Genomic DNA, 27,993 nt, shown 5'->3' with positions numbered 1-27,993 from the left:
CGTGTTGTTTTGTTATGCTTTTATTCGAATGTCACTCAGCTTCTAAAATAATCCCTTAATAAATTAGAGATGGAGAGTTATCTGTAATAAAGAAGGCTGTGGTATCATAACATTGTGAAAAATATTATGAAAGTTGTGTGATTTTTTGAACTAGAAATTTGTAAACAGAAACTAGAAATAATATATTTTAAGGTATTAATATACGACAAAGGAAAGAACAAGCTGAAAGGTAGTTTGTGCAAACTTGTCTAAGCTATAAAATCACAGGATGAATGATAAAACTCCTGAATAATCAAGAAATAATTTTCTCATTTTATTCTTAATCATTTGATAGATGGATTTTGTGGTGAAGGACATAAGCTCTTGATGAGCCAATCCCTGTTAGAATATTGGGCGTTAATACTCTTGTAACATTACATATTCTTATTTCTTTAAATCTATACAAGAAATTATTGATTTTCTCTGATTTGGCTAAAGGGCCACAATTTTTATCAAAAGTAAAAATTAAAACTTTAAAAATTTCAATCCTCTCTCAAAATCAATAGGAAAGTAAATGTCCAGCATGGAAAGCAGACTGCCAGTGTCACTGGACTGGCTCCCGTGCAGGTAGCATGTAAAAACACCTTTTGAGCATGAGCATGGTCATTGCCAGAACCGCCTGACTGGCCCTCATGCCGGTGCACGTAAAAAGTACCCACTACATTCTCAGAGTGGTTGGCGTTAGGAAGGGCATCCAGCTGTAGAAACTTTGCCAGACCAGATTGAACCTGGTGCAGCCACTGGCTCACCAGTCCCCAATCAAACCATCCAACCCATGCCAGCATGGAAATCAGATGTTAAATGATGATGATGATGAATAATGATGACAGCAATAGCAAAGATGACAACTGAGTGCTTGATTGATTGAAATGGATTTTTAGTAAAAAATATGGTAATACAAGAAGATATTATACCCAATGACTAGCATAGAATCATTATTGTCAACTGCTACAAGGGCAACAGCGAAACAGTTGAAAGAGGTAATTAAAAAGGCATCAGATTGTAGAACCACATTATAAAAGTTATGGAAAAGGTAATTGCACATTTGAGTAGAGATTTCACCTAGATGAGATTCAGTTTGGATTTATACCTGGAAGAGGGACAACTGATGCAAGCTTCACAGTGAAACAAGCACAGAAGTACTTAGCTAGGCATAAGCCCCCTTATACCTGGCATTTGTCAACATAGAAAATGCCTTTGACAGAGTTCCATGTTCTGTATACTAAGGAAGTTACATGCAGAGGAATGGCCTATGTGGGCCTTACAAGCCATGTATAGAAAGAAGCACAGACAACAATGAGTTTAATGGTGAATTTAGCATCAGGTAGTTGTCTGTGAAAGCACAGTCCACAGTTGCACTGCATCCATTATTGTCTTACATGTTATAACAGAGAAGGTTAAGACCAAATATAAATGATACTCCTTTATTCTGATGATCTAGATTTTATAAACTAATCCATGGTAGATTTAGACAAGAATTCCAGACCTCAAAGCAAAAGCTGGTATTGAGAGGCCTTAAAGTGGTGGACAGATAGGCGTCTTCACCTTGTTTGTTGTTACCACAACATTTTGGCTGATGCACTCTCCAACCTTCATTGGGTGTGCTGGTGGAATTTTGATGTCATACGGACCGCATACTTTTTGTATTCAGAAGTAATAAAACACTTCGCAAATATCTCCTCTGAGTAAAACCACCCACAGAAGAGAATATGACCAAAAACTTCATGTACTCTATTCCATGCAGTTGTAGTAGGTTATACAAAGGCGAAACATGCTGCCCCCTTAAAATAAGAGTAGAGGAACATCATAAAGCTGTGACATGAGGGGATTTTGAAAAATGGAGTATAGTCAATCATGTATTGAAAAACAGAGAACACCTCTGGAAAATATGAAAATTAAAAGAGGCAGCACATATACTAGGACACAACCTCCTAAGCAGACCTAGTGCAGATATGGATGTAATATTGGAACCAGTATTAAGAAAAGATGCTTTCACAAAATAAAAAGAAAAGCCATTAGAAAACCAATTATAGCAGCAACTCCATCTAAGAATATCTGAAGAAGGAATATTATTCCGAAATATCATATGAGACTATGGATGACTAAATTACAACAGGTATATAGCCCATTGTCTATTAACACTTCAACAGCACTTTTCTCACCGTAAAACAATAGTTTTTCTGTGACAGACATTACATTTGCTAGATGCCTTAGCTAAGCAAAATAATGTCTTCGCCACTTGACTCTTCTAACCTCTTCTATTTCACCAAAAGTTAGAATTAAGATAACAAGTACCACCAACGAAATCTATTGTTCTCAGCAATATGTCTATCCTTCTGGCTAGTTTTGGATAGTTATAAAAACAAGAACCCCCAAGCAAAAGTTAGTGAGCTATTGAAAATCCAAGTTAGTGAGAATGGAATCTGGCTGACCGGCTGAACAAAATGCCGTCGCAAAAGAAAAGGGCACAAAAGGACAACTATAGTAACTCACCAACGAAGCAGTTGTTTTGTCCCACACTCTCTCACTCTCACTAGCTCACTTTATTTTCTCTTACAACATCACTCTATTTCTATCTGTAGTTTCTACTACACAATGATGAGAACACAAACACAAATTATTCAAGGAAAATCTATGACATTTATCTTTATTTTGCATGCTTTATGAATTTATCACCTGCCCATTGAGGCAAGGTATTTTACAATGTAATGGTAAAATAAATATTTTCTTTACAACTTCAATCACTGTTCTTTCATCTTTACATAATGGCAATCAACTAACAACAAACTATTACAATTGGTGATGACCCTCGACTTCAACGAAGAACCAGCCTTACAAACTGGTGATGACTCCAAAGTTCCATACTATTGTTTACAAATTTACTTTAACTGTTACAAATTGGTGATCCCAACGTTGCACCATAACAAGCATTGATTACAAAAAAAAACAACTTCTACCCTTACGAATTGGTGACCCAAACCTTACATATACATAAGTGTTGCAAAAAAAAAAACAAAGCAACAAAAACTTCATTTTCTACTTGGAGGAAGAAAGCAAAAATCGGGATGTAGCTTTTGGGAGATTCCCGAAAAGGAGTTAAATTTCAAAATATTTCTCCTCATACTCAATAACCTGAAGTAGGATGTATCTTGCCATCAACCCATTAAAGTTTACTGGATATTTCCCTTTCATATCAAAGCCTACATGCAGGGGTTATATTCTGTTATATCACAATAGCCAGTTGTTTTATTTACTGTCTGGGCACTATTTGCATTATAAATAAATAAAAATAAAAGGTAAGTTACTGTAAACGTATTTAATAAAGAAAGATTTAAAAAATTAGTTAGTAATAATTTAATGACCCCCTCCCCCACAGCTCATCAACCTTTTAAAGAACGATGCAAGTTATGCTTCTTAGATGAGGGCAAATAATATCGACACATGTATCAAGTAGTCTCCCCTACTTAACAAACACTGTAAACAATAATTGCCATTGACTAATATCGTTTGTCGTCACCACATATTTACTTCTAATTAAGTTTTTAATTCTCTAGGCATTAAAAATGTTGAAGATAATTATGTTTAAGTCTCGAATAACGAAGCAAGTATTACTTTAGTACCGAAATAAAAATTCACTAATAAATAACTGAAATATTATTACGAATATTGCAGCTATTTGATATCTGCAGTTATTCTTAAATTAATTGTTATGAATCGAATCAAATTTTTTCTTGTGAGAAGAGAAAGATAAAGATAAAAAAAAGCAACAACTTTTAATTGCGAGCAGGGTTTTATAGTCCGGAAGAGGAGGAAACTGCGGAGTTATAAGTTCCTCCACCTCCATCCCCACCATTAAAGATGGCGGGCATGCATTTTGAGTATGACGAACAGGGAGGAACATTTTATTATTTTTTACTCTCCTTTTGGTTTTTAGTTCTTTTTCCAGCTACATGTTATCTGTGGCCTCGTAGTTCAAAGAAAGGTCAGTTTACTCAATATACGTTTCATTATATTTTTTCCTTCAAACAAAACTCTTTAATCACACAACCCTTTCGATACATACGTGTCAGTTAAGACATTTCAGTCACACATATTTTCTTATACCGAATATATGTCCTGTCTTATTTTTATTTTGCAACCTTTTATATAAGTCGTATTTTAAATTGAAAATTTCAACGAATCTTCCAAAAAAAAATTTTTTTCTTAATATTTTACATAAAGCATTTTGTAATTTCTGCTGAGCATTAATTCCATTTCCGTCTCGACATGCTTTTAATTCCACCCAAACAATGTTGAATGAATTACACTTATAAATAATAATAATTACTCATTTACCCTTTCCCATAATTTAATACCTTGTTGGAAATTTGTATTTATTATCTTAGTGGAACAATATGCCTGTATTTTTGTTTACGTTTGGCAACTGATTTGAATTAAAACTACTTGTTTTATATTATTACTATTACAAATAAATACTTGTTTACATTACTTGTTTATTACAAATAAAATACTCAACGGGCTGGAAGGAATAATTTCTATGTACAAAGATCTCTGTCGTTTGATTATACGATTTCTTAAATAGAATCTCAAAAGTCGTCTTTCCAGTCTAGAACCATATAAGAAAGTTTTCCCACGGAGGACACGTCAGGATTTTAATCAATCGCTGGAAAATGTCAACAGCTGTGTTTATGAAAGCTATGGCTTTTTAAATCTGTTGTTGTTAACTTGAGAACATTTGATTTAAAATTTAAAAAAAAAACGTGAAAAAGTGAACTTAGGGAATCTTTCATTAACTGAATCTATATTTCCATGTTTACTGATCATAAGTTCTATGCTTATTTTTCGTCCCATTTTAATTATCCAATGTTTAATTAACGTTTTTATTACAGCATAGATTTCTTCTAAAAATAAAAAGAACACGCAATAATCTATGTCGATAATTAAAGAAAATTGAATCCGGCGTTTTCTAACGATTTAATTTTCACCATACAAAGAAATGATGAATTTCATAAGTTAAACCGTGTATTTGAAAATACGTTTCGTTAATATAAATAAAATTAGTAAATTTAATCACAGTTTATGATAATTTAATTAGTTGTTTTAATCCGGAAACTACATAAAAACAAACTTCTATGAAAGCTCAAAGGAGAGACTATCTTAATTTCTTCAGTTTACTTGGTGAAAAGTTTTGTTAAATCTTAAGTGAATTGTCTACATCTTGGTGACGTTGAAGTTTATTTTACGACTTTTGCGTAGAGTTGAAGTTCAACAGCTTTATATACACCCCGACTAAATTGACATCAGTCTTCTGTAAAGGTGTATATGTAAGGTAAGACACCTACCTAAAGTAACGGGATTCCAATCATCCTTATCTTGGGCTTTTTACAAAAAGGCTCGAGAGAAAGAATCTCGTGCATGATATGTTCAAACGCACCCAGACTGGTCAGGTTGATCTAGTTGATGTCTAACTTGAAATCTTATTGACTTGAAAATGTAGATAGGCAGATTTCGGAATGTTGCATTTTTGGAAAGCAAGAGTTGTTCAGAGGAACAAAAGAGCAGAGGGAGAAGATATTTTGGGGCTTCGTGTGTGTATTTGTGTTTGGGGGTAATGATGTTCTGTGGAGAGTGTGTTAACTGATTGTCTTGGCACTGACTTTGACAAACAGTTTTTGGCAATCTTAGATGCATTGTCACCATCAAGCATGGTTGGATTTTGGACCTTGTGTATACAAATTCTTTTGTAGTGAAAATGTTATTATGAAGGTTCATCTTCATTGAGAGACCTTTTATGCCAATGTTTAGTCTTGTAAGGTCGCTTTGACATTTAGTTAAATATTCGCTTGATAGAATGCAGTCTATGGTAGTGAAAATAGCACCACAGTATGTGAATTGATCAACCTCATCCAGAATTTTGACGTTCAATATGGGAAGGACCTTTTCTTTTTAAATACAGAGTGAGATGTTTGCAAATAAAGTCTTTGTCTTAACTGCATTGATTTTCATGCCAACATGTATGGCTGATTAGACATCCACATAATTTCGTCCACATAGTTGTCGCCACTTATCGCATGGTTGTCAGCATAGCCTAAGTCAAATAGTGAAATCGTGTCCAATAGTGACACCGGGACAGTCCTCCAGATTTAGTAACTGTACCGACTGGATCACTCTGTGATTCAGTCAACAGTTGAAGAGTAGTGGAGACAGAAAACATCCCTGCTGTACATGAGAACAAATTTTGAAGGAATCAGATTCTTCATCTTAACAGCGGACATTTGCTCATGCAGAGCTTGTTAAATTTCTTCCAACTAATTGAAGTTTTTCAAATGTTCAGATTATTTTAAAAAGTTACAATTTTAGCCAATTGTCAGTCTCCTTTTGGCAGCATATTTATGCTGATCTGCACATAAACTTTTACATGATTCTCAACCTGCTTTGACATAGCAGCCAAATCTTCCTTAAACTTCAATGACGTCTAAAAAGCACAAAGGACGAAACATTGTGCCACAGCTCCGTTTATTTCCTCGCTTGAGGCAGGCCCAAGTTCTTTCTACTTGTTGAGTGTTTGTTATTCATAACTTTTAAGTGAAAGTGAATCTTCACGTATGTAAATCTTTTGCCCCACTCACAAACTACGAAAATTGTAAATAGAGTCTAACCACTAAACGAAAAGGACGAAACATTGTTACAGAGGTAATTTTTGGTCGTGCTTATGACCCTCAAAACTTTCACTGGTTTTCACAGATCGATATTAAATAAACTTTCTTTTTGTTATCTCTATGATAAGATTGTAAACAAAAAGTAGGGTGTTTAAGCTTTGTTTATAATTTTTGAATGTTGTGAGTATGATAATAGAGATTTAAATTCGAGTGGAGATTCATTTAATTTTAATAACACCCAACAAGTAGAAAACTCTTGGGCCTGCTTCAAGCAAGAAAATAGACTGTGCTGTATCACAACGTTTCGTATTTTGGGTTTTTTTAGACGTTATGTTATAGTTTAGGGAAGATTTGGCTGCTATTTCTAGCAGGTCGAAGGTTAGTGTGTGTGTTGATCTCCATAGTAATGGAAATCAGCACAAACAATATCCTGCCAAACGAAAGCTTTCGATTGGCTAGAATTGCATAACTTTAAACGTTTGTAACTTTATTATTAATTCCTAGAAGAAATGAAAGTGGTTGGAAGAAATTTGACAAGATACAAAAGCTGTTGTGTGCTCTAATTAGATTCAGTGGCTTCACAAGTAATTCAACTGCACATATGAGATCTCAGGTGTGTGTGTGCTGCAGTTAAAAGAATCAAAGGCTGCTGCAAATGGTTTGCTGTTGCTATCTTCAACATTGTTCTAGAATCCTCTTGAAGGTGAACATTTGATATATATACAATCTCAGCTCCTATAAAAACCATACTGATTCGGTTACTGGTTGACTCCATGTTGGAATCTTGGAAGGCCACAATGTCTTTCCACTTGATCCCTTTATCTTTGAACCTTGAGCCTTCAGGGCTTGACCTATTTTCTACAAAATCTTGGGGTAGTCTTATACTCACTTTTTAAATAGGGTCATCTTGTACACAGTCATATTGTATGCTGGCACATGGCCTAGTGGTTAGACAGGCGGTCGAGGGATCGTGGGTTTGAATCTCAGATCAGGTGCTGTGTATGTTTATGAGCGAAAACACCTAAGCTCCACGCGGCTCTAGCAGAAGGTAATGGCAGAACTTATGCTGACTCTTTCGCCACAACTTTCTCTCACTCTTTCCTCTTGCATCTTGCAGCTCACCTGCGACGGACTGGCATCCCGTCCAGGTGGGGAACCTATATGCCAAGGAAACTGGGAAACCGGCCCTTATGAGCCAGGCATGGCTCGAGAAGGAACAACACATATACAGTAGTTGCCAGCATTCACTGGGAGTGTACTGCATTGTTATCATCAAAGCTGGTTTTAAGCTTGGCTAGAGATCCATGTAGCTACAAATTTTCCCAAGTATCAAGTGCTTAATCACCATTCAATCATGTGGTTACTTATGCAGGCTAGGAATATATGACTACTTTTGCCTTCTGAATCCATTGTGTTTACTCTTTTACTGATTTTGTGTCCAGCTCCAAATTCCTCATTATTGTCAGATTGATTCCCTTCAACAATTTTTGTCCAAAAGGTGCCTTCATTAGTTCAGTCATGCCTTTTGTCAACAGGCAAACTTGCAGGACAGTGTAAGTAGTGAGGTGAGCAACTGAAAATATGGATTATTATGGTCAAGATTTATCAAGAATCTATATTTGGTCCTTGCATATATATATGTTGTCCACCCTTGGAATCATGACTAACAGATGATCTCAATGTTAGGTGCCCATGATACCAAGTGTGGTTGGCCTCTGTATGTGATACTTTAAATTTACTGGGTCCAGCTTATTCAGCTCATCCTGGATGAACGTTGATACATGTACAAGAACACTCATTTAACTTTTCAATATATTTCCCTCTAAATCCTGTGCCTATGAAACAAGCTTTACTATTATATTAAATGAATAAGCCAAATGTTTTAATGATGCGACAGAAATTGTTTGGAATGTGTATAGATGGTATCAAGATGTATTTATTGTTTCAAAAATAATAAAATATGGAGTATTTTAATCAATGTTTACTATTTTCGTATAGTAAGAAGGTTAAATGGGCTTAAAGAACTTTTCTTTCGCTAAAAAAGTTGTAATTGTGACCCAGTGTAAAAGAGCCATTACTATTTTTGTATACCATTGCTACCATTTCCCCATTTGATGCAATTAACTGAAAATCTTAACTTTTTAGCAATTTATTTGAATGCTAAGCATATGGCATATCTCTATTTAACTTGTCATGTGCTGAACAGGCTGCAGGTTATATAAAAAATAGGCGGCGAGCTGGCAGAATCGTTAGCACGCCGGGCGAAATGCGTAGCCATATTTCATCTGCTGTTACGTTCTGAGTTCAAATTCCGCCGAGGTCGACTTTGCCTTTCATCCTTTCGGGGTCGATGTAATCGACTTAATCCCTTTGTCTGTCCTTGTTTGTCCCCTCTATGTTTAGCCCCTTGTGGGTAATAAAGAAACATATATAAAAAATGCAGTATGGAAACATTCACATACAGTAGTACATAAGACAATTTATTTCTGATTTTACTCACTATCCTAGTGAGTAACAGCTGAAATCATTGGTGCGGGTGTGGATAAGCATAGATATGGTTGTGGTTAAGAAATTCACTTTGCAGCCATGTGGTTTCAGGTTCATTTCCACTGCCCAACACTTTGTCCTCTACTAGAGGTCTGAGCCATCCAAAGCCAACTTTGTGAGTAGATTTGGTTGACAGGAGCTGACAGCAGCCAATTGTATATGTCTGCTTCTCCTTGTCTTGATATCATGTGCTTATCAACGAATGTCACTCTGATGGAAATGGTGTTTGGTGAAAATTCCATAAAATCATGTCCAAACCACTATGTTGCTCATATTTGAGGGGAAATATCTTTCTTGGTGACAGGGAAAGCACTTGACAATTGGTGATCTGCTTCAAGAATTTATATTTGGTCCATGCAAATATGGAAAAGTGTATAGCAAAATGATAATGATGAATAATGCATATTCTTTTACTGACCTCAGTCATTGGATCTTTTATGTTTTACTTGTTTCAGTCATTGAACTGGCCATACTGGGGCACTGCTTTGAAGGGGTTTTAATTAAAGAATCAACCCCTAGTGTTTATTTTTAAAGCCTACTTATTCCGTTTTTCTCTTATCCTAAACTACTAAGTTAAGGGGATGTAAACAAACTGACACTGGTTGTCAAGTGGTGCTGTGGCACACACATACACACATGCTGGGTTTCTTTCAGTTTCCACTTACCAAATCCACTTCCAAGCATTGGTTGAATTGGGGCTATAGTAGAAGACACTCAAGATACCATACAGTGGGACTGAACCTGGAGGCATATGGTTGGGAAGCCATCTTCATACCACACAGCCATGCCTGTTCCTATAGACTTGAGTATCCACTTCAAATATTTTTACTTGGTCATATCAGTATACTTCAATCTGCTATATATATAAATCTATTTGTTGAACTGCTAAGTTACTGGACATAAAATGGCATCAACATTGGTTTGCATGCATGCCTACATGCACATGACAAAATTCTGCTCAGTTTCTGTCTTCTAAATTCTGGCTGAGGACAGCTGTGTGAAGAAGTGATGATCTCTAACGGTGGCAGGAACCTGTGGAAGAAGTAGACCCAGAAAGACATGGGATGAGGTGGTGAAGCATGATTTTTGAACGTTGGGCCTCGTGGAGGCAATGACAAGTGACTGAGACCTTTGGTGATATGCTGTGCTTGAGAAGACCCATCAAGCTGATGCCAGTGTTGTGTAACTGGGACCTGTGCCAGTTGAATGTAAAAAGCACCCTTTGAACATTAGGCCCCACAGAGGCAATGACAAGTGACCAAAACCTTTGGCCATATACCACATTTGAGAAGACTTGTCAAGGCAAATGAGATCATAGTCATGGCTGATGCTGATGTTATGTAACTGTCAGCCATGCCAGTGGCATGTAAAAAGCACCCACTACACTCTTGGAGTGGTTGGCATTAGGAAGGGCATTCAGCCATAGAAACCATGCCAAATCAGATTGGAATCTGGTGTGGCTTACCAGTTCTCAGTCAAACATTCCAGCCCATGCCAGCATGGAAAGCAGACGTTAAATGACAATGATGATGATGATGAACCTGAAGCTGTAATTGAAGACATCTGTTGTGGGTGCAATGCAGTGGGATCAAACATGGTTGCAAAGTGAACTTCTTAACAACACAGCCTTGTTTGCATCTATGGAAAGAGAACATTTTTTTTATCTTATTTATTAATTTTTGAATTACCAATGTGTCCTGTATGTCTTTTGAAATTGTGGCAGAATGGAACAGCAATGCACATACTTTATTTGATTTAGTATTTCTTTCCGATTGTAGATAGTGCTAGTGATACCGAGAAAAAGTGTATATGCCCTCCATGCAGAGAAAAACAAAGACAATTAAAAGTCAATGAACCATGGACAAAAGCCAAACAGAAGGGGATGTAAGTTACTACTTTATTTTTGTTTTTTTTGCTTTTTTTTATCTTATTCTGTGCAGTTTAAGTTGGATAAGTCTAAAAATTTAGACACTTGTATAAATTGTTTGAGATCATGTAGAAATGCAAAAATACCTAATTTCTTTTTCTTTAAGTTTCATTAGTCTGTAGGAAGTGACTGTGTCCATAGCCTTCACAGACCCTTCAAGACTGGGTGATATCGATGCAGTTAGGGTTACTCTTGGCTAGTTACAAATAACAACTGCAGGGACAACAGGAGCAGCGAGGAAGTTTGAGAGTGATGACGTCTGGAGAAGGAGAGTTGTGTGTAGTGGTTTGTATGGAGCCTGGAGTAAATGTGTAATGGCAGGCACAGGCTGAATGCTAAGAGGGACAGAGATGAATGAATCAGGAGTGTCTAAGAAGTGGCATGAAATCAGCCTGTACTAAAGAGTAGGTCATTGTAGGAGTAAGAGAGAAAGCAGACAACATCATCATCATCATTTAGCGTCCGCTTTCCATGCTAGCATGGGTTGGACGGTTCAACTGGGGTCTGTGAAGCCAGAAGGCTGCATCAGGCCCAGTCTGATCTGGCAGTGTTTCTACAGCTGGATGCCCTTCCTAACGCCAACCACTCTGTGAGTGTAGTGGGTGCTTTTTACGTGCCACCCGCACAGGTGCCAGACGGAGCTGGCAAACGGCCACGGACGGATGGTGCTTTTACGTGCCACCAGCACGGGGGCCAGGCGAGGCTGGCAAACGGCCACGGACGGATGGTGCTTTTACGTGCCACCAGCACGGGGGCCAGACGAGGCTGGCAACGGACACGAACGGATGGTGCTTTTTACGATACACTCTGAACTGAATTCTAAGATAGAGTGCATACTCGACAGAGTGTAAGTCGTTGCCAGTATTGCCTGACTGGCGCCCATGCTGGTGGTACGTAAAAAGCACCCACTACACTCTCGGAGTGGTTGGCGTCAGGAAGGGCATCCAGCTGTAGAAACTCTGCCAGATCAAGATTGGAGCCTGGTGCAGCCATCTGGTTCACCAGCCCTCAATCAAAATTGTCCAACCCATGCTAGCATGGAAAGCGGACGTTAAACAATGATGATGACAACTCCTTCAATTGACTTGTAGTTGGCCTCTCCTTAGGATGTAAGGCTTTGAGTGCTCTCTGCCAGGACCTGATCTCACCTGCCCCTCTTAGGCTGGCCAATAGGGGATATGCAATTCTACCCATTACACATTCTATCTAATTTCCCCTCATCACTCTGTTACTTTCATCATCATCATCATTGTTTAACGTCCGTTCTCCATGCTAGCATGGGTTGGACGGTTCGACCGGGGATCTGGGAAGCCAGAAGGCTGCACCAGGCTCCAGTCTTATCTGGCAATGTTTCTACAGCTTTGTCTATGTTATTTACTACCATTAATTTAAAAGCTAAGTCTAGACCTATGTACATTCAAGTAACCCAGTCCAGTTGTAACTTAATGAGATGTCAAAATGTATTATTAAATCATCTCTTATATGTAATGTTTTGGCAGACATACGTAGCCAGCAATAGTTCCTTTATCTCTGCTGTCTTTAACCCTTTAGTATTTAAACAGGCCCAAATATTCTACCTGCTTTATGTTCTAACTAGTCAGATCCAACCTATCACACTTACCCTTCAATGCCATTCCAGAAATATATAATCTCATCATGAAAACTTTATAGTTATAAAATAAAGCATGATTGATTATAAACAATGTCAATGAAAAAAAACGTTACATTTGATAAAATAATCTGAATACAAAAGGGTTAAGGAATTCATGATTCTTACCCCAGTTTCACTATTCAGTCGATGTCGCATCATTTGTCATCTTTCTGCTATTTTCTAATATTTTGGTCTTTATCTTACTTAATGACATATTAAAAGAAATATTTTTTCTCTTGTTTTTCAGTAACATTGGACTTGCTATGGGATGGATTATTTTCTTCTTGTTACTTTACAAAGTTTCAATGAGCCAGATGGATTATGTTGAGTATGATCCTTTCACTGAGTTGAGTGTTGACAGGGTGAGTTTACTGCCTCATTATTGTTTTAATATCTAGTTTTCCCTGCTTACATGGGTTGGATGGAATTTGTTGACATAAATTTTATTCTACCGGATGCCTTTCATCATCATCATCATCTTCGTTTAGCGTCCGCTTTCCATGCTAGCATGGGTTGGATGGTTCAACTGGGGTCTGGGAAGCCAGAAGGCTGCACCAGGCTCCAGTCTGATCTGGCAATGTTTCTACGGCTGGATGCCCTTCCTAACGCCAACCACTCCGTGAGTGTAGTGGGTGCTTTTTACATGCCACCGGCACAGGTGCCAGACGAGGCTGGCAAACGGCCACGATCGGATGGTGCTTCCTGTCACTAACCTTTACCTATTTGCAAATAAGGTATTGTATCTCCATGGCAAGACATGGTTTTATAGCTGACTGGAAATGAAGGTCACTACTTGTATATTGGTGTTGCTCATTTACAACTATCAAGTGATGTCAAGACAAGGAGACACGTACATAATGAGCTTCTTTCAGATTCTGTTTGCCAAATACACTCACAAGGCTTTAGTAAGCCAGGTGAGATAGTAAAAGACACTTGCCCAAGGTACCTTGCACTACGACTTAATCTGGGAAGCAAACTACTCAACCACGCAGCCATGCATGCACCTATATGCAACTTCAAATTTTCTATGTCTTCAACCCAGAACTACTCATTACATTTAGTATATTTACAGCTGTTTTTTTTTTCTGTTTCACATGCATGTTTGTACACTTTGTAGCTTTTGCAATTATACACTGTTATAATTACTAGTGTCTCAAAAGTAATTTGTTTGATGCTTAACAAACAATTGGGTGGCTTCTGCAATCGGTCCTCTAAATACCAATTTTAACTAGCATTTTAATTAGTTATGTGAATAATATTGCAATATATTGTAAAATTTTTTCTCGTGTTAAATGTGCCAAACAGCCTTTTAAATTAACCACTAATACATTTTTAGCATGCAGGTCTGACCCGTCTTCTATTATCTGTTAATACATTTAACTGTAAAATGCACTTCTGTAGCTAAAACAAAATTTTAAGTTAGCAGCTGTATAGAATATCAATCTAAATAAATTAGCTATACATCCTTCATGCAGAAGGCATCCCTAGGAAATTTTCCAGCGTCATTATTTTAAATTGCTTCATCAATAAACAACTTTCACACAAAAATTATACTCTCTCTATCATTCTTAGAGCTGGTAAAACTAAAATATTCTGGTTTGTCACTGAAACTGCCAAAAAACCAAAACAAAACAGACTCACTCTTTAAGTTACATTTGGAGTTATCTCCCTTCTTTTTTAATAATAATAAAAAAAAATAATTATTAGTTTTTTTTGCCCCTCATCTTTCAGTTAATCAAGAATAATTTTTGACTCTTCATTATGTTTGCCCACACTTACCTATAAATATAGTTATTACCCAAGTTTTGAGCCATTGAAAGCTGCTATTAACCAGTTGCTAGTTTGAGTCTGTTAAATAAATTTCTTTCTTGGTTTCTTTGTCAACTAATCATATCATTTTAATGAATTTTTATTAGTTTGGGAGTTAATGATTTAGACACCCCTTTGATTGTCTTGAAAATGATGATTTGGTACTACTCTAACAAATAAAATTGAGATGGGTGCTTCAAATTCTATTGATTACTCGACCAAGCTCACTGGGCATTGTTAATTGCATTGTGCATTACCTGAGTGTTCTTCTTTTTGTAAAATAAGTAAGGAAACTTAAGGAGGATATTTTATTGCTGTTCCAAAGATTAGCAAGTATGGAAAATATTTGCCTAGATTACATCATTACAATATATGTGCATTGGGCTCTCTCTGATTCTGATGTGGCCTAAACTTTAGTTATGTCCGTGAAAGTCTTCATCTCTCTCTATATAAACAGCAAAATGTTTGTGTGTGTGTCCTTTATACAAATCCACAATTTTTCAGTTAGAGGGCTCGCACTTTCTATGGTCATTCAAAACCGTCCAAGGATGGTCGTGCACATCTTTACATTTCCCCAGTCACCCCGCAAAGCCATTAAAAAATCAATAGAAATGACTTTTTTGTGAATTTTCTATCCAAAACCCAATCAAAATGCCCGAAACTTGATACGCCAATTAAATGCCAGCTAGCTGTATGTGATTGGTCGGAGATTTGGACAGTACTCGCGTGTATGTGTGCATGCACTAGCACTATGAGCCGGCGCTGCTGGGTCATAGTGCTAGTTCTGTGTATGAAAGACCTACTTGTCATTACTCTAACGATGCTCATTCTCATGTGGAACCTGCAATGACTCTAAGAAGACTTCAAAAACATTTTCTCAATGAATGTTTGTCAATATTGTCTTTTAACTGGACAAAGATGCAATCACAGCATTTATGAAAGAAACAAGTTTGTAACTGACCACTGGATAACATACAACTTAAAATATGCTACAAATACTAGACCTCACTATCACTGATTATCTGTGTGGAGGCACATGGTCTAGAGCAGCAGACTCGTGGTCGAGGGATCGCGGGTTCGAATCTCAGCCTGGGCGATGTGTGTGTTTATGAGTGAAACACGTAAGCTCCACGTGGCTCCTGCAGAAGGTAATGGCAAACTTCTGCTGACTCTTTCACCACAACTTTCTCTCACTCTTTCCTCCTGCATCTAGCAGCTCACCTGCGACGGACCAGCTTCCTGTCCAGGTGGGGAACCTATATGCCAAGGAAACCGGGAAACCGGCCCTTATGAGCCAGGCATGGCTCGAGAAGGAACAAACAAACATACTGATTATCTCTCCTAGTGACTCACACTCACAACATAAAGAAAGTTGCTCTTTATGCTGTAAAATACTCCCAACAGCTATTAATTCTCTACAATGTTCGGGTGAGACCTATAGTAGAATACTGCTCTCACATCCGAGTTGATGTTGATGATAGAATTGTGAACATTCTAGCTAACATCCAATAATTGGCTGCCTGATTGATTAGCATAGACGTGCTATTATCTTTCACCTACAAGCATTCTGTATCCTCTCTCTGTCTTTTCTAAACTACTAGTGAATTCTACCTCATGGAGCTAACTACTTTTGTGTCATTTCTGTCCAGGTTCATATTCACTCATCTCTACTTCCCTTGTCAATTATATTATCTCCGTCTTCTAGGTACCACAGTAATCACTTTTGCCAACTCTTTCTCCACTGAACTTCAACTCTCAGGAATTTCTTCTCTGTCCATGTTTTCTTTCAAGTTGTCACTAGTCTTAAATGATTTGCAAGGGTCCCTGGGCATGGCTTCTTCCTTCCAACCAAATCATTAAAGAAGGGAAAAAATAATTGCATTTTTTTTATTAGTCTTCACTTGATATTTGGATTATATATTTTTGATAATTATTTAATGGCATTGGAATAAATTTCTTTTTCCTTTTTTTTTTTACTTAAAGTCGGCAAGCACAGCAGACATCAAAAAGGCCTTTAGGAAACTCAGTTTAATATACCATCCTGACAGAGAGTCTGGAGATTCAAAAAAGTTTATGCGGATAGCAAAGGCATATGCTGCGTAAGTATAACTTAATAATAGAATGTAAAGAGTATGTGAAAATAGACCATAAATAGTATAATCAGAAAATTCTTTTCAATTCAAGATTTGCTTTTAAACACATTAAAAAAATAATTGTATTTTGGATGAAAACTTTTAAGATAACTGATTTTTTTTTGATTTTTTTGAGAACATGGTTTAAAATTCTTAAATGCAAGGTGAAAGAAAATATCAATATACTTCTTTCATTACTCTTTACTCTTTTACTCTTTTACTTGTTTCAGTCATTTGACTGCGGCCATGCTGGAGCACCGCCTTTAATCGAGCAACTCGGCCCCGGGACTTATTCTTTGTAAGCCCAGTACTTATTCTATCGGTCTCTTTTGCCGAACCGCTAAGTGACGGGAACAAACACACAGCAGCATCAGTTGTCAAGCGATGTTGGGGGTACAAATACAGACATACAAACATATACACACACGCATATATATATACATATATACGACGGGCTTCTTTCAGTTTCCGTCTACCAAATCCACTCACAAGGCTTTGGTCAGCCCGAGGCTATAGTAGAAGACACTTGCCAAAGGTGCCACGCAGTGGGACTGAACCCAGAACCATGTGGTTGGTAAACAAGCTACTTACCACACAGCCACTCCTGCGCCTATTGTGTAAATTAATTAAAAAATTTTGTCTTTTAGATTAACAGATGAAGAATCACGTAAGAACTGGGAAGAATATGGCAATCCTGATGGTCCTGGAGGTATATAGTATAAAAAATTTAGTTTATCAATATTTGTGGAGTTATATTATTGTATTGTAAACCAAACTTACTGTGAAATTTATGGTGTTAAATCAAGATGTTCTTATATAAATACTAATTTAGCATAACCTACTTTATATCTGGTTTTTGTAACTGAAATATGTGTATGAGATTAAGTGTTAATTATTTGAAGTAATCATCTCTAAAATTGAGTATTTTTGTTTTAATTGTTAAATTGAAGAGTAATAAATAGAATACTTTTCCGTTTTGACTGCCTTTTGAAGATTTCTAGAATAACTATAATTACTGAAAAAATTAAATCCAAATTTCTATGTTTTTTTACTAGTTACTCGATTTGGTATTGCTTTACCAAAATGGATTGTTGAAAGAGAAAATTCTGTGTGGGTAAGTATAGTATTTTGTATGGATGGTGGTATTGGGGGATGGCAAAATTGAGTGTTGGGCAAAGGTCATTAGGTTTTGTTACAACCATTTATTTTCTGAGTTCCAATTGTTAGTGTCTTTCGACTTTCTAAAAAAGGTTCTTTTCTCAGTCTTAACTCTTTGAGAAAAAATCTTCTCTCCAAATATATATATATATATATATATATATATAGTTAATCCAAACATGAAAACACAAAAAGAAAACGCAACAACGCGAGGACGTGGAACAAATATAGTATTATTGGACGCTCAGGAAGGAACGGAAGGAGGGTTTAATGTTTCGAGCGGAGCTCTTCGTCAGGAACATAGGAAAAGGAAAGATCCAGAGAAGGGAAGACGGAGGGAAAAAAATCGCCAGCGGTACACATGCGGTCACGTTCTTTGTTTACATCAGCACAGATTTGCAAATTAGTATAATTGGTCTGCCTGAGTTCTAACATTAAACAGACGATTTCATCATCATTTAGCATTCACTTTTCCATGCTTGCATGGGTCAGATAGAATTTGTTGAGGTGGATTTTTTACAACTAGATGCTCTTCCTGTTGCTAACCCTCACCTGTTTCTGAGTAAGGTAATATTTCCCCATGGCTAGACATTTTTTTCCGTGGATGACTGGAAACAAACAACATTATTTGTATGATAATGGTGCTCATTTACAACCATCACATGGTGTTAACACAAGGTTAAACACCTGCATTATATATACAGTAATCGTCTTTTAGTGTCTGTGTCCTGAATCCAATCACAGGGCTTTAGTTGTCTCAGGCCCACAGTAGAAGACACTTGCCAAGGTGCTGCACAATGTGATTGAACCTGAGACGATGTGGTAAAGATGTAAACTTAACCACAGAGCCATACCTGTGCCTTTAGGTGAATATCTCTTAATTGCTTCTTCCAATTAAGACTTAATGACAAACTTAATGACTAACTAGGCGCAGGAGTGGCTGTGTGGTAAGTAGCTTGCTAACCAACCACATGGTTCCAGGTTCAGTCCCACTGCGTGGCATCTTGGGCAAGTGTCTTCTGCTATAGCCCCGGGCTGACCAATGCCTTGTGAGTGGATTTGGTAGACGGAAACTGAAAGAAGCCTGTCGTATATATGTATATATATATATGTGTATGTGTGTGTGTTTGTCCCCCCAACATCGCTTGACAACCGATGCTGGTGTGTTTCCGTCCCCATCACTTAGCGGTTCGGCGAAAGAGACCGATGGAATAAGTACTAGGCTTACAAAAGAATAAGTTCCGGGGTCGATTTGCTCGACTAAAGGCGGTGCTCCAGCATGGCCGCAGTCAAATGACTGAAACAAGTAAAAGAGTAAAGAGTAACAGAAATTGTTAAAAATACAAATTGCTGAATAATGCATCTCATGCTGGAATGAAAGACATAAAACTAGATATTTTGTTGATTAATGTGATATTATGAATACCGATAAACTTCTAATGATTTATAAAAAATAAACTTCTGTTTATACTTTTAATAGGTGCTTGCTGTTTATGGTCTGGTGTTCATGATACTATTACCATTCATTGTGGTAAGTTTTATATTTCTTACTGATTTAATTCTATCTTAGTGTCTCAGAAAGACCTGTTTTTTTTTCCAGGTTGATATTTCATGAAAGATCTTTTAGAGAAGGGTAAAGAGAATTTTGATACCCAATCCATTTCCAAAGATATAAGTGACAAAACTGAAGTGAAATAACTTTAACCCTTTAAGTGTTTAAACTGGTCATATCTGGCCCAAGACAAACAACTACCATGAAAGAAAAAAGGTGTGCAGATATTGTGAAAAACAAAGGAAATATTGAACATATGGCAATACAATGTGGGAAAATAGCACATACGAAATATAGAGAGAGACACGATGAGATAACCAAGACAATCTTTGCGAACCTACTACAGCAATATAACATCAAAAAAGCCAGAAACTCAGAAATGTGCAAATAGAAAAGATAACAAGTGAAAAGGTTAAGGTTTTAGTAGATAGTCCAGTAATAACACCAAACCATATAGAAAGCAATAATCCCGATATTACAATATTTGACCACAAAAGAAAAGAAACCATAATAACCGAAATTGGAATAACAACGACAAAAAAGAAGAAAAAAAACTGAATGAAGTCAAAATGACAAAAATACAAAAGTATAATAGACTTGCTAAAGAAATTAAACAGATGAATGGATATAAGGTTAAAATAATACCTTTTTCTTTACTACCCACAAGAGGCTAAACAAAGAGGGGACAAACAAGGACAGACAAACGGATTAAGTCGATTAATTCGACCCCAGTACGCAACTGGTACTTATTTAATCGACCCTGAAAGGATGAAAGGCAAAGTCGACCTCGGCGGAATTTGAACTCAGAACGTAGCGGCAGATGAAATACTGCTAAGCATTTCGCCCGGTGTGCTAACGTTTCTGCCAGCTCGCCGCCTTTTAGGTTAAAATAATACCGTTTATAATGACTTGGGATGGAATGGTCTCAAAGAGGAAAAAGAAAGATGAAACGCACGTTTGGTGCAATGTAGTCAAGATGGGAGGAATATGTGGTCAGTTGCAAAATCACATGGAAAGAACTTTGGGCTTGGGAACAAGCAAAAAAAAAAAAGAAATATATAAATACCTATCGGCTGCAGAAACTCATGATATATTGAGGAGCCTGCAATATAAATTTACATATATTAGCCAGAAATATCCATGATGTTGGAAGCACTCCGTCGGTTACGACGACGAGAGTTCCGGTTGATCCGATCAACGGAACAGCCTGCTCGCGAAATTAATGTGTAAGTGGCTGAGCACTCCATAGACACGTGTACCCTTAACGTAGTTCTCGGAGATATTCAGCGTGACACAGAGAGTGACAAGGCCGGCCCTTTGAAATACAGGTACAACAGAAACAAGAAGTAAGAGTGAGAGAAAGTTGTGGTGAAAGAGTACAGCAGGGATCACCACCATCCCCTGCCGGAGCCTCGTGGAGCTTTAGGTGTTTTCGCTCAATAAACACTCACAACGCCCAGTCTGGGAATCGAAACCGCGATCCTAACCACTGGGCCATTGCGCCTCCACATCCATGATGTACTGAGTGTGTGATAGGTGAACTGCATTATACTGAGTGTGTGATAGATGAACCGTGATGTTCTATGTGTGCGATAAGTGAACCACAATATGGCATGGGATTACTATATATATATATATATAAATATATTTATCTATCTATCTGCAGGGTGTATGGTGGTACCGTTCAATCAAGTTCAGTGCTGATCAAGTTTTACTTGATACTACCCATTTATATCTGTATTTCTTTAACAAGACACCAAGCATGCATCTTAAACGTGAGTATTCTATATTATCTCTATGTATTGTACTGTATTATACCTTTAGTTGTAAATAACCTCAGTGCATCAAACTTTTTAGATCAAGGTATATTTACGAAATCATTTACATAATCACCATTTAATTCTCTATTCTATTTAGACACGCTTCTGTTTCATTGTTTATATACACTGCTAAAATTCCCGTCTTTCTATTAGACACTTTTCATTTGAAACCGTGTAATGACTACTTTAGCATAATAATAAAAGTTGCTTATCTTTCTATTGCAAGTTTAATAATAATAATAATAATAATAATTGTGTACAGTGCTCAGGTGCACTACAACTCATCTAAAGTGTATATATAATCAGGTGTAGTTTTGGCGGATTTCGGAAAGCATGAGGGCCTTAAAGGATGCAGTGTCATAGCAGTCAACAACTGACACAGGCAGTTTATTCCATGCTTCAGCAACTCTGAGCGTGAAAAAATGTTTCCGAAAGTCATGGGAGCTGTGTTGTTTTCTGACTTTGTAGGCATGTCCACGTGTGTTAGACACATGGAGATCAAAAGGGTGTTCAGTGTTGTTGTTGGTGAGGTGGTTGATAACTTTGTGGGTGTTTACCAAGTCCGTCGCCAGATGCCGGAGCTTCAGTGAATCCATGTAATGTTTGTGTAATAAGAAGCCTGTTTATGTAACATCCAATCTTTAATGACAATTAAGAACAAATGATCATTTTTTTTATCGTTTCCATTCAGTCATTTTATCTACAGTGATAAACGAATTGCATAAAAAGATAGATGTTTTGTTTGTCTTTAAATAATTTACTATAACAAAATTGGTTATATTCTGATGTATTAAAATTTTTTTTTAAGGTGTTGTTATGATTTTGGCTTCCTCTTGGGAATATGACAGATTGCACAATGCTGAGATTGTGGAGCGGCCAAGTGACAACGAGGAACTTCCTGCTGTATGTATCAGATTATATATACTTATATATCCAGTGTGTTATGTCGATGGAAAAGACACTTAACTCTATTGTCTGAATAATTTTATCATTGGATTTAATACCTGCTATATTGTTTGTATAATTGTTTTAGTTGGACGAAGACAAAGAACCTCACTGGTAACCTTTGTAAGACATCCCTCTTGGATGAAGTTGATGCAATTAACGTTTAGCTTGAACTGCTGTATTTTGATGTTTATAGAGAAAATATGTGGGTGAAAAGCAGGAGAATGGTTTTTATCTGGTGGGCTTGGGTGGATGTGGTACAAAGCTTACTAGAAGTTGTTGCATTACTAAGAGCATAAGTTACTTGAAGCTAGTGATGTTGTAGTGGCAGGAGTCTGGTGAAATGAATTTTGTAATTCTTTTTACACTTTTTCCTTTTTTTGTATTGTTAGATAAAAAGATGTATTTGTAAACTTGTAGAAAATGTTAGAAAATTTTATTGATATAGTGTTGGTGAATGATACAATGCTTAAATTATTTGTAGTTAATGTGATATACCCCCACATAAGCCTCCTGGGTCTGGTGCAGCCTCCTGGCTTCCCAGACCCCAGTCGAACTGTCCAACCCATGCTAGCATGGAAAGCGGACATTAAACGATGATAAGCAGTGAGATAAATCTACAAGCAGAACAATAATACTGATAAGGATTCCTTTGAGAGGAAAGCACCAAGAAATATTTACCAGAACATATATAGAAAATTCAAAATTCTGTGATAGAAATGACTATACTGCCTGAAATAAAATCAGATAACCAAGTATTTTACTCTATGGCCACTTGGTTGACTAACCTTGGGATTTAGAGTCAGGTACTTTCTTGTGGTGTGAAGGAAAAAATATGTCAGCAGCAGGTAGAGAATGCAACCATTTTACAGCTTGCAGTGATCTAGTTTCTTTTATTTCTCCTGTATGTCTACGAATGGCTAACCCTTAATTCAATATATCTCTATTCATGTGAGGAAACAGTTGTGATTTGTGCAACTTTTATGGTGTGAGAACGACCCAGATGATCAAAAAGATGTCTTTTTGAAACAGATTATTTTTCATATTCGCAAATAATTTGGGTGATGAAAAACATGTGTGTATTTATATATATATACATACACATAAAAGCACCCACTACACTGAGTGGTTGGTGTTAGAAAGGGCATCCAGCTGTAGAAACTTTGCCAGATCAGATTGGACCCTGGTGCCGCCTTCTGGCTCACCAGGCCTCAGTCAAACCTATTTCTTTACTACCCACAAGGGGCTAAACACAGAGGGGACAAGCAAGGACAGACAAACGGATTAAGTTGATTACATCGACCCCGGTGCGTAACTGGTACTTAATTTATCGACCCCGAAAGGATGAAAGGCAAAGTCGACCTCGGCGGAATTTGAACTCACAACGTAAAGTCAAACCATCTAACCCATGCCAGAGATGATGTGCGATGGCTAGAAGAATATTGAGCTGTATTTAATAACCAGTTGATCTAGCAAGCAGGGCCTCATATCAGTAAGGCGGGGTGGTGCACATTGATGTTGTTGAGAGGCTGGCCCTGAAACTGCGCACATTCTCTCCTGATGACCCCATACACTTACTGGCTTCCAGTATGTGGAGTACTTGAATGGTAACACTTGCATGTGCAAGTTGTTTGCAAAATATCTACGTATATGTATATATAATGGCTAACTTTTGTTTCATAGTCTCATAAAGAGGTGCTTGAATATGAGTTTTTAATTTTTTTTATTTGCACAGCTGATGCGAGAATTAAGCAATTTGGGTGAAAACAATAAAGAGCGACCACTGTGCTTCCCTTACAGTATTAAGGCCAGAGTGTTGTTGTTTGCTCATATGGCACGGAAAAGTCTTCCAGCGGACTCACTGGAGATAGGTAAGCTACACACACAACTGAAGTTATTTATATCATCCATATGAATGACATTCCGTTCTTGACATGATGCCATGAATGAATTCAAGATTTTGTGACAGGAACACTGAGCACAAGATCAGGAATTCAGATTTTACTACAGCAATTGTATTGTGTCTTGTCTCAAAGCACTATATTTCTGCTTCCATCAATTTATTTTTTACTAATTCTGCTGTTGTTTAGCAGTTGGAAGGGCATACCCTTCTTACTACTAAACTGTAGAACTACTTGAACCAACCATATGTTATATGTTCAAAATTGCTTTTGCATGTATTTTGTCCTATCCTTAAAAGCTTAATGTTCATAATTTTCAGCTTTTGTTATTCACTGTATTGGTTTGAAGTGGGGCTGCACCTGTTGTCTTTGCAGGCCTTCCAAGACTGGTGAAATTGTCACAGTGAATGTCATTCTTAATCAATTCAAAGTTGGCTGCTAGGAGGGAACTCTAGAGAGCTGGTGTTAGGGTAGGTGTGTGGGGGCACTGGATATAAATGGCAGGTGTGGGTCTTACAGGTTTGGGCATAATTATGAGTGGTGGGATAAGGAGAAATAAATGAGCTGGGAGTGTAACAGTAGAAATGGCAGAGTGGAGGCGTGTGGCTTAGTGGTTAGGGTGTCAGCATCATGATCGTGAGATTGTGGTTTCGATTCCTTGACCGGGCGACACATTGTGTTCTTGAGCAAAACACTTCATTTCACATTGGTCCAGTTCACTCAGCTTGCAAAAATGAGTAATGCTGCGATGGATTGGCGTCCCGTCCAGCTGGGGAACACATATGCTATTGAAACCGAGAAACCGGGCCCATGAGCCTGGCTAGGCTTTGGTAGAAAAAGTAGAATTGGCAGAGGGAGGAAATAATATGTTGGTCTGTCAGAGGTTGGAGTGTGTAACTTCGTGCCAGTCTGTTGGGAAAAGAATTCAAAAATGGTCCCGTCTACAGGGTGTAGATAGGTACTATAATTCACTGCTTCTGGTCATGTAGTTGGCATTAGTAAGAGCATTCAACCATTGAGGTTATGCCAAAGCAGACATTGAAGCACAATGTGACCCTCAGATTTGTTGGGTTCTGCCAGACTGTACAACCTATGTCAGCATGGAAGGCTGCAATAACCTAAATATCATTTTGAGCTTTAGATTATTACTTTAAAAAATATATTATTTCAATCTTTAGATTATTGCTTGATAATGAAACCAAAGGCAGTTTAAATTAAAGCAAAACTGTTTCCAGTTATTTTGAAAAAATCTGTTTGTATTAAATTACAAATATTTCTTTTATTTCAGATAAACAATATATATTAAAGAAATGTCCCAGCTTGATCAATGAAATGGTGAATGTTGTTCCTCAGTTAGTTGGTGGAGCAGTTCATGGCAAATGTAAGTGAAAACCAATCGTCATTATATCCATCTTTTTCTGTCTCTTTCTGCATATCACTACCTCATTCTTATCTATCTGTATCTCCCTATAATAATAATGAAATTATTGTATACAGTGCTCAGGTGCACCACAACTTGTCAAAAGTGCGTATAAAGCATATGCAGTAATGTACAAATGTCTGGAAAGTGAACAGTGTATGAGTCAGATACATGCTTGTGTGTGTATGGAGGGGAGAAAATCAGGTGTAGTGTTGGCGAATCTCAGGAAGCATGGAAGTTTTGAAGGATGCAGTGCTCCGATAACTAACAACTGATGCCGGCAGTTTGTTCCATGCTTCAGCAACTCTTAGCGTGAAAAAATGTTTCCGAAAGTCATGGGAGCTGTGCTGTTTTCTGACTTTGTAAACATGTCCACGGGTGTTAGACAGGTGGAGTTTGAAAAGGTGCTCAGAGTTATTGTTTGTAAGCTGGTTAATAATTTTATGGGTGTCTGCCAAGTCAGCTGCCAGACGTCGAAGTTTCAATGTGTCCATGCCCAGGGAAGTAAGGCGTTCAGAATATGGCAAATGTCTGATGGAGGGTATTCTCTTGGTTGCACGTCGCTGAACGGCTTCCAGGAGATTAATATCCTGGGCAAGATTTTCCATGCCAGCCTGGGACATGGAGGTTAAATGATGAGGATAATTGGCATTAAGTTACAAAGTGACTTGAAGGCTAATAGTTTCATGTATGACACTTATCAAACACATATATGTTATATTATGTTCTATTGCTTGATTGATTCAATGCATTGTCTTCTGCTGGTGGTTTGTGATTTATTAATTTTTTTTTATATTCTTAAGAGTTTAAAAAATATATTTACTATTCAATAAAGGCCAGTAAACATTTTTATCTTATTTGATCACTTCTGGCAGTTAACATTAGAAATTACTATTTCTTTTATTTTTTATTCACATAATCCATTTTAGCTTTTTTCTACATTCAAAGGCCAGACTATTAGATGTGTGATACTGTATATTGTGAAATATGGGCTGTATGCAGAGGAAATCTACTGCAGTTGAAGAGAAGTGACCATCATATCTGCCTGATGAGCTGTTAATCTATGAGAAAGGCTGATTTAAACTGAGTTGAGAAAAGCCCTGGTTAATATGTGCAAAAGAGATGGTTGTATAGAATTTGGTGTGTATTAAGAACGAATGATTAGTTGGGGAAAAAGTGCTAAGAGCTGACAATGCAGAGTACATATAATAATAGGTCAAGAAAACTATGGTAAAAAATTATAGGGTTAGGTATGAGAATATTGTTTGGTTGGCATGTGATATTCTCAGATCTGCAGAATCACGACAAATGGAGGTATTGTATTCTGCTGGTATGATCAATTAATACAAATGTGGGAAAAATTGATATTGATATAAGGGTAATGTTGATAATAATTAGCAAAGAATATTATTGAATTTTGTTGCTAATTATTAAGTTTTAGTGCATATATATATATAGGCACAGGTGTGGTTGTGTGGTAAGAAGCTTGCTTCGTAATCACATGGTTTTGGGTTCAGTCCCACTGCATGGCACTTTGGGCAGGTGTCTTCTATAACCAAGGGCCAACCAAAACCTTGTGAGTAGACTTGGTTGATGGAAACTATGGAAGTTCATCATATTTGTATATATTTGTGTGTGTTAGTGTCTCTTAGCTTTGACATCGCATGAAAGCTGTAAATGAGTGTCAATGTCATACAAGCAGTGTCCTTCATTTTCAATCCATGAAAACATGTCTGGTCATGGGGGAATGTGACCCTACTTGGAAATGGGCAAGTGTTGGCAATAGGAAGAACATCTAGCTGTAAAATATTCACCTCCACAATTTCTTTCGGACCCATGTGAGCATTAAAAATGATGATAATTGTTCTAATGATATAAAAACAATTGTGCATACTTTCATTTCTTGTAGGTTTTTCTATGCCCACTTTGGATACTCTTGAAAATATAATGAAATTATCTCAGCTGCTAACCCAAGCTCTTCAGGAGAAGTCCCCTGCTCTTCTTCAGCTGCCTTGCATAACACAGGATATGTTGAAATACTTTGTTTGTCGTAAAGTAAGATATTGATTCTTGTATATAATCTAGTCATTCAGTATTATAGACAAACATTAACTTTTAACCTTTGTATTTTTTCATTGATTATGAAGTATGTGAATGATACAGATAAAAACTTTACAAGATTTAAATCTCTTTTATATTTCTATTTCAAATCTCACAGGATGGTAAAATTAAAAGTAATATACATTAAAGGCGGTGCTCTAGCATGGCTGCAGTCAAATGACTGAAACAAGTAAAAGAGTAAAAGAGAGTATACAGGGGAGAGTTCAATCGACTATTATTTCTTTTCTAACAGTTAGCACTGTGCCTGCTGTATCATTACAATCTTTATACAAAAACTAAAATAATTTCTGCTATATTGGAACTAATATAAAT

General features: G+C 37.1%; 1 protein-coding gene across 1 annotated transcript in view; it reads left to right on the top strand.

The window, feature by feature from the left end:
* The first annotated feature begins 3,849 nt into the window (after positions 1-3,849).
* LOC115228923 (translocation protein SEC63 homolog) overlaps positions 3,850-27,993 on the top strand; it is a 37,457-nt gene continuing 13,313 nt past the window's right edge. Inside the window, exons 1-12 of the mRNA XM_029799376.2 lie at positions 3,850-4,021; positions 11,024-11,129; positions 13,071-13,185; positions 16,616-16,731; positions 17,412-17,473; positions 17,820-17,878; positions 19,403-19,453; positions 21,141-21,249; positions 22,103-22,197; positions 23,975-24,110; positions 25,429-25,521; positions 27,470-27,615. Coding sequence (XP_029655236.1) covers positions 3,898-4,021; positions 11,024-11,129; positions 13,071-13,185; positions 16,616-16,731; positions 17,412-17,473; positions 17,820-17,878; positions 19,403-19,453; positions 21,141-21,249; positions 22,103-22,197; positions 23,975-24,110; positions 25,429-25,521; positions 27,470-27,615 — 1,212 coding nt within the window. The 5' untranslated portion in view covers positions 3,850-3,897. The remainder of the gene's footprint in view (positions 4,022-11,023; positions 11,130-13,070; positions 13,186-16,615; positions 16,732-17,411; positions 17,474-17,819; positions 17,879-19,402; positions 19,454-21,140; positions 21,250-22,102; positions 22,198-23,974; positions 24,111-25,428; positions 25,522-27,469; positions 27,616-27,993) is intronic.

Source organism: Octopus sinensis, linkage group LG2 (genome assembly GCF_006345805.1).
Source record: "Octopus sinensis linkage group LG2, ASM634580v1, whole genome shotgun sequence".
NCBI classification, from domain to species: Eukaryota; Metazoa; Mollusca; class Cephalopoda; order Octopoda; family Octopodidae; genus Octopus; species Octopus sinensis.
Note: the sequence above shows the minus strand (reverse complement) of the source record. Positions and strands in the feature narration are given on the sequence as shown.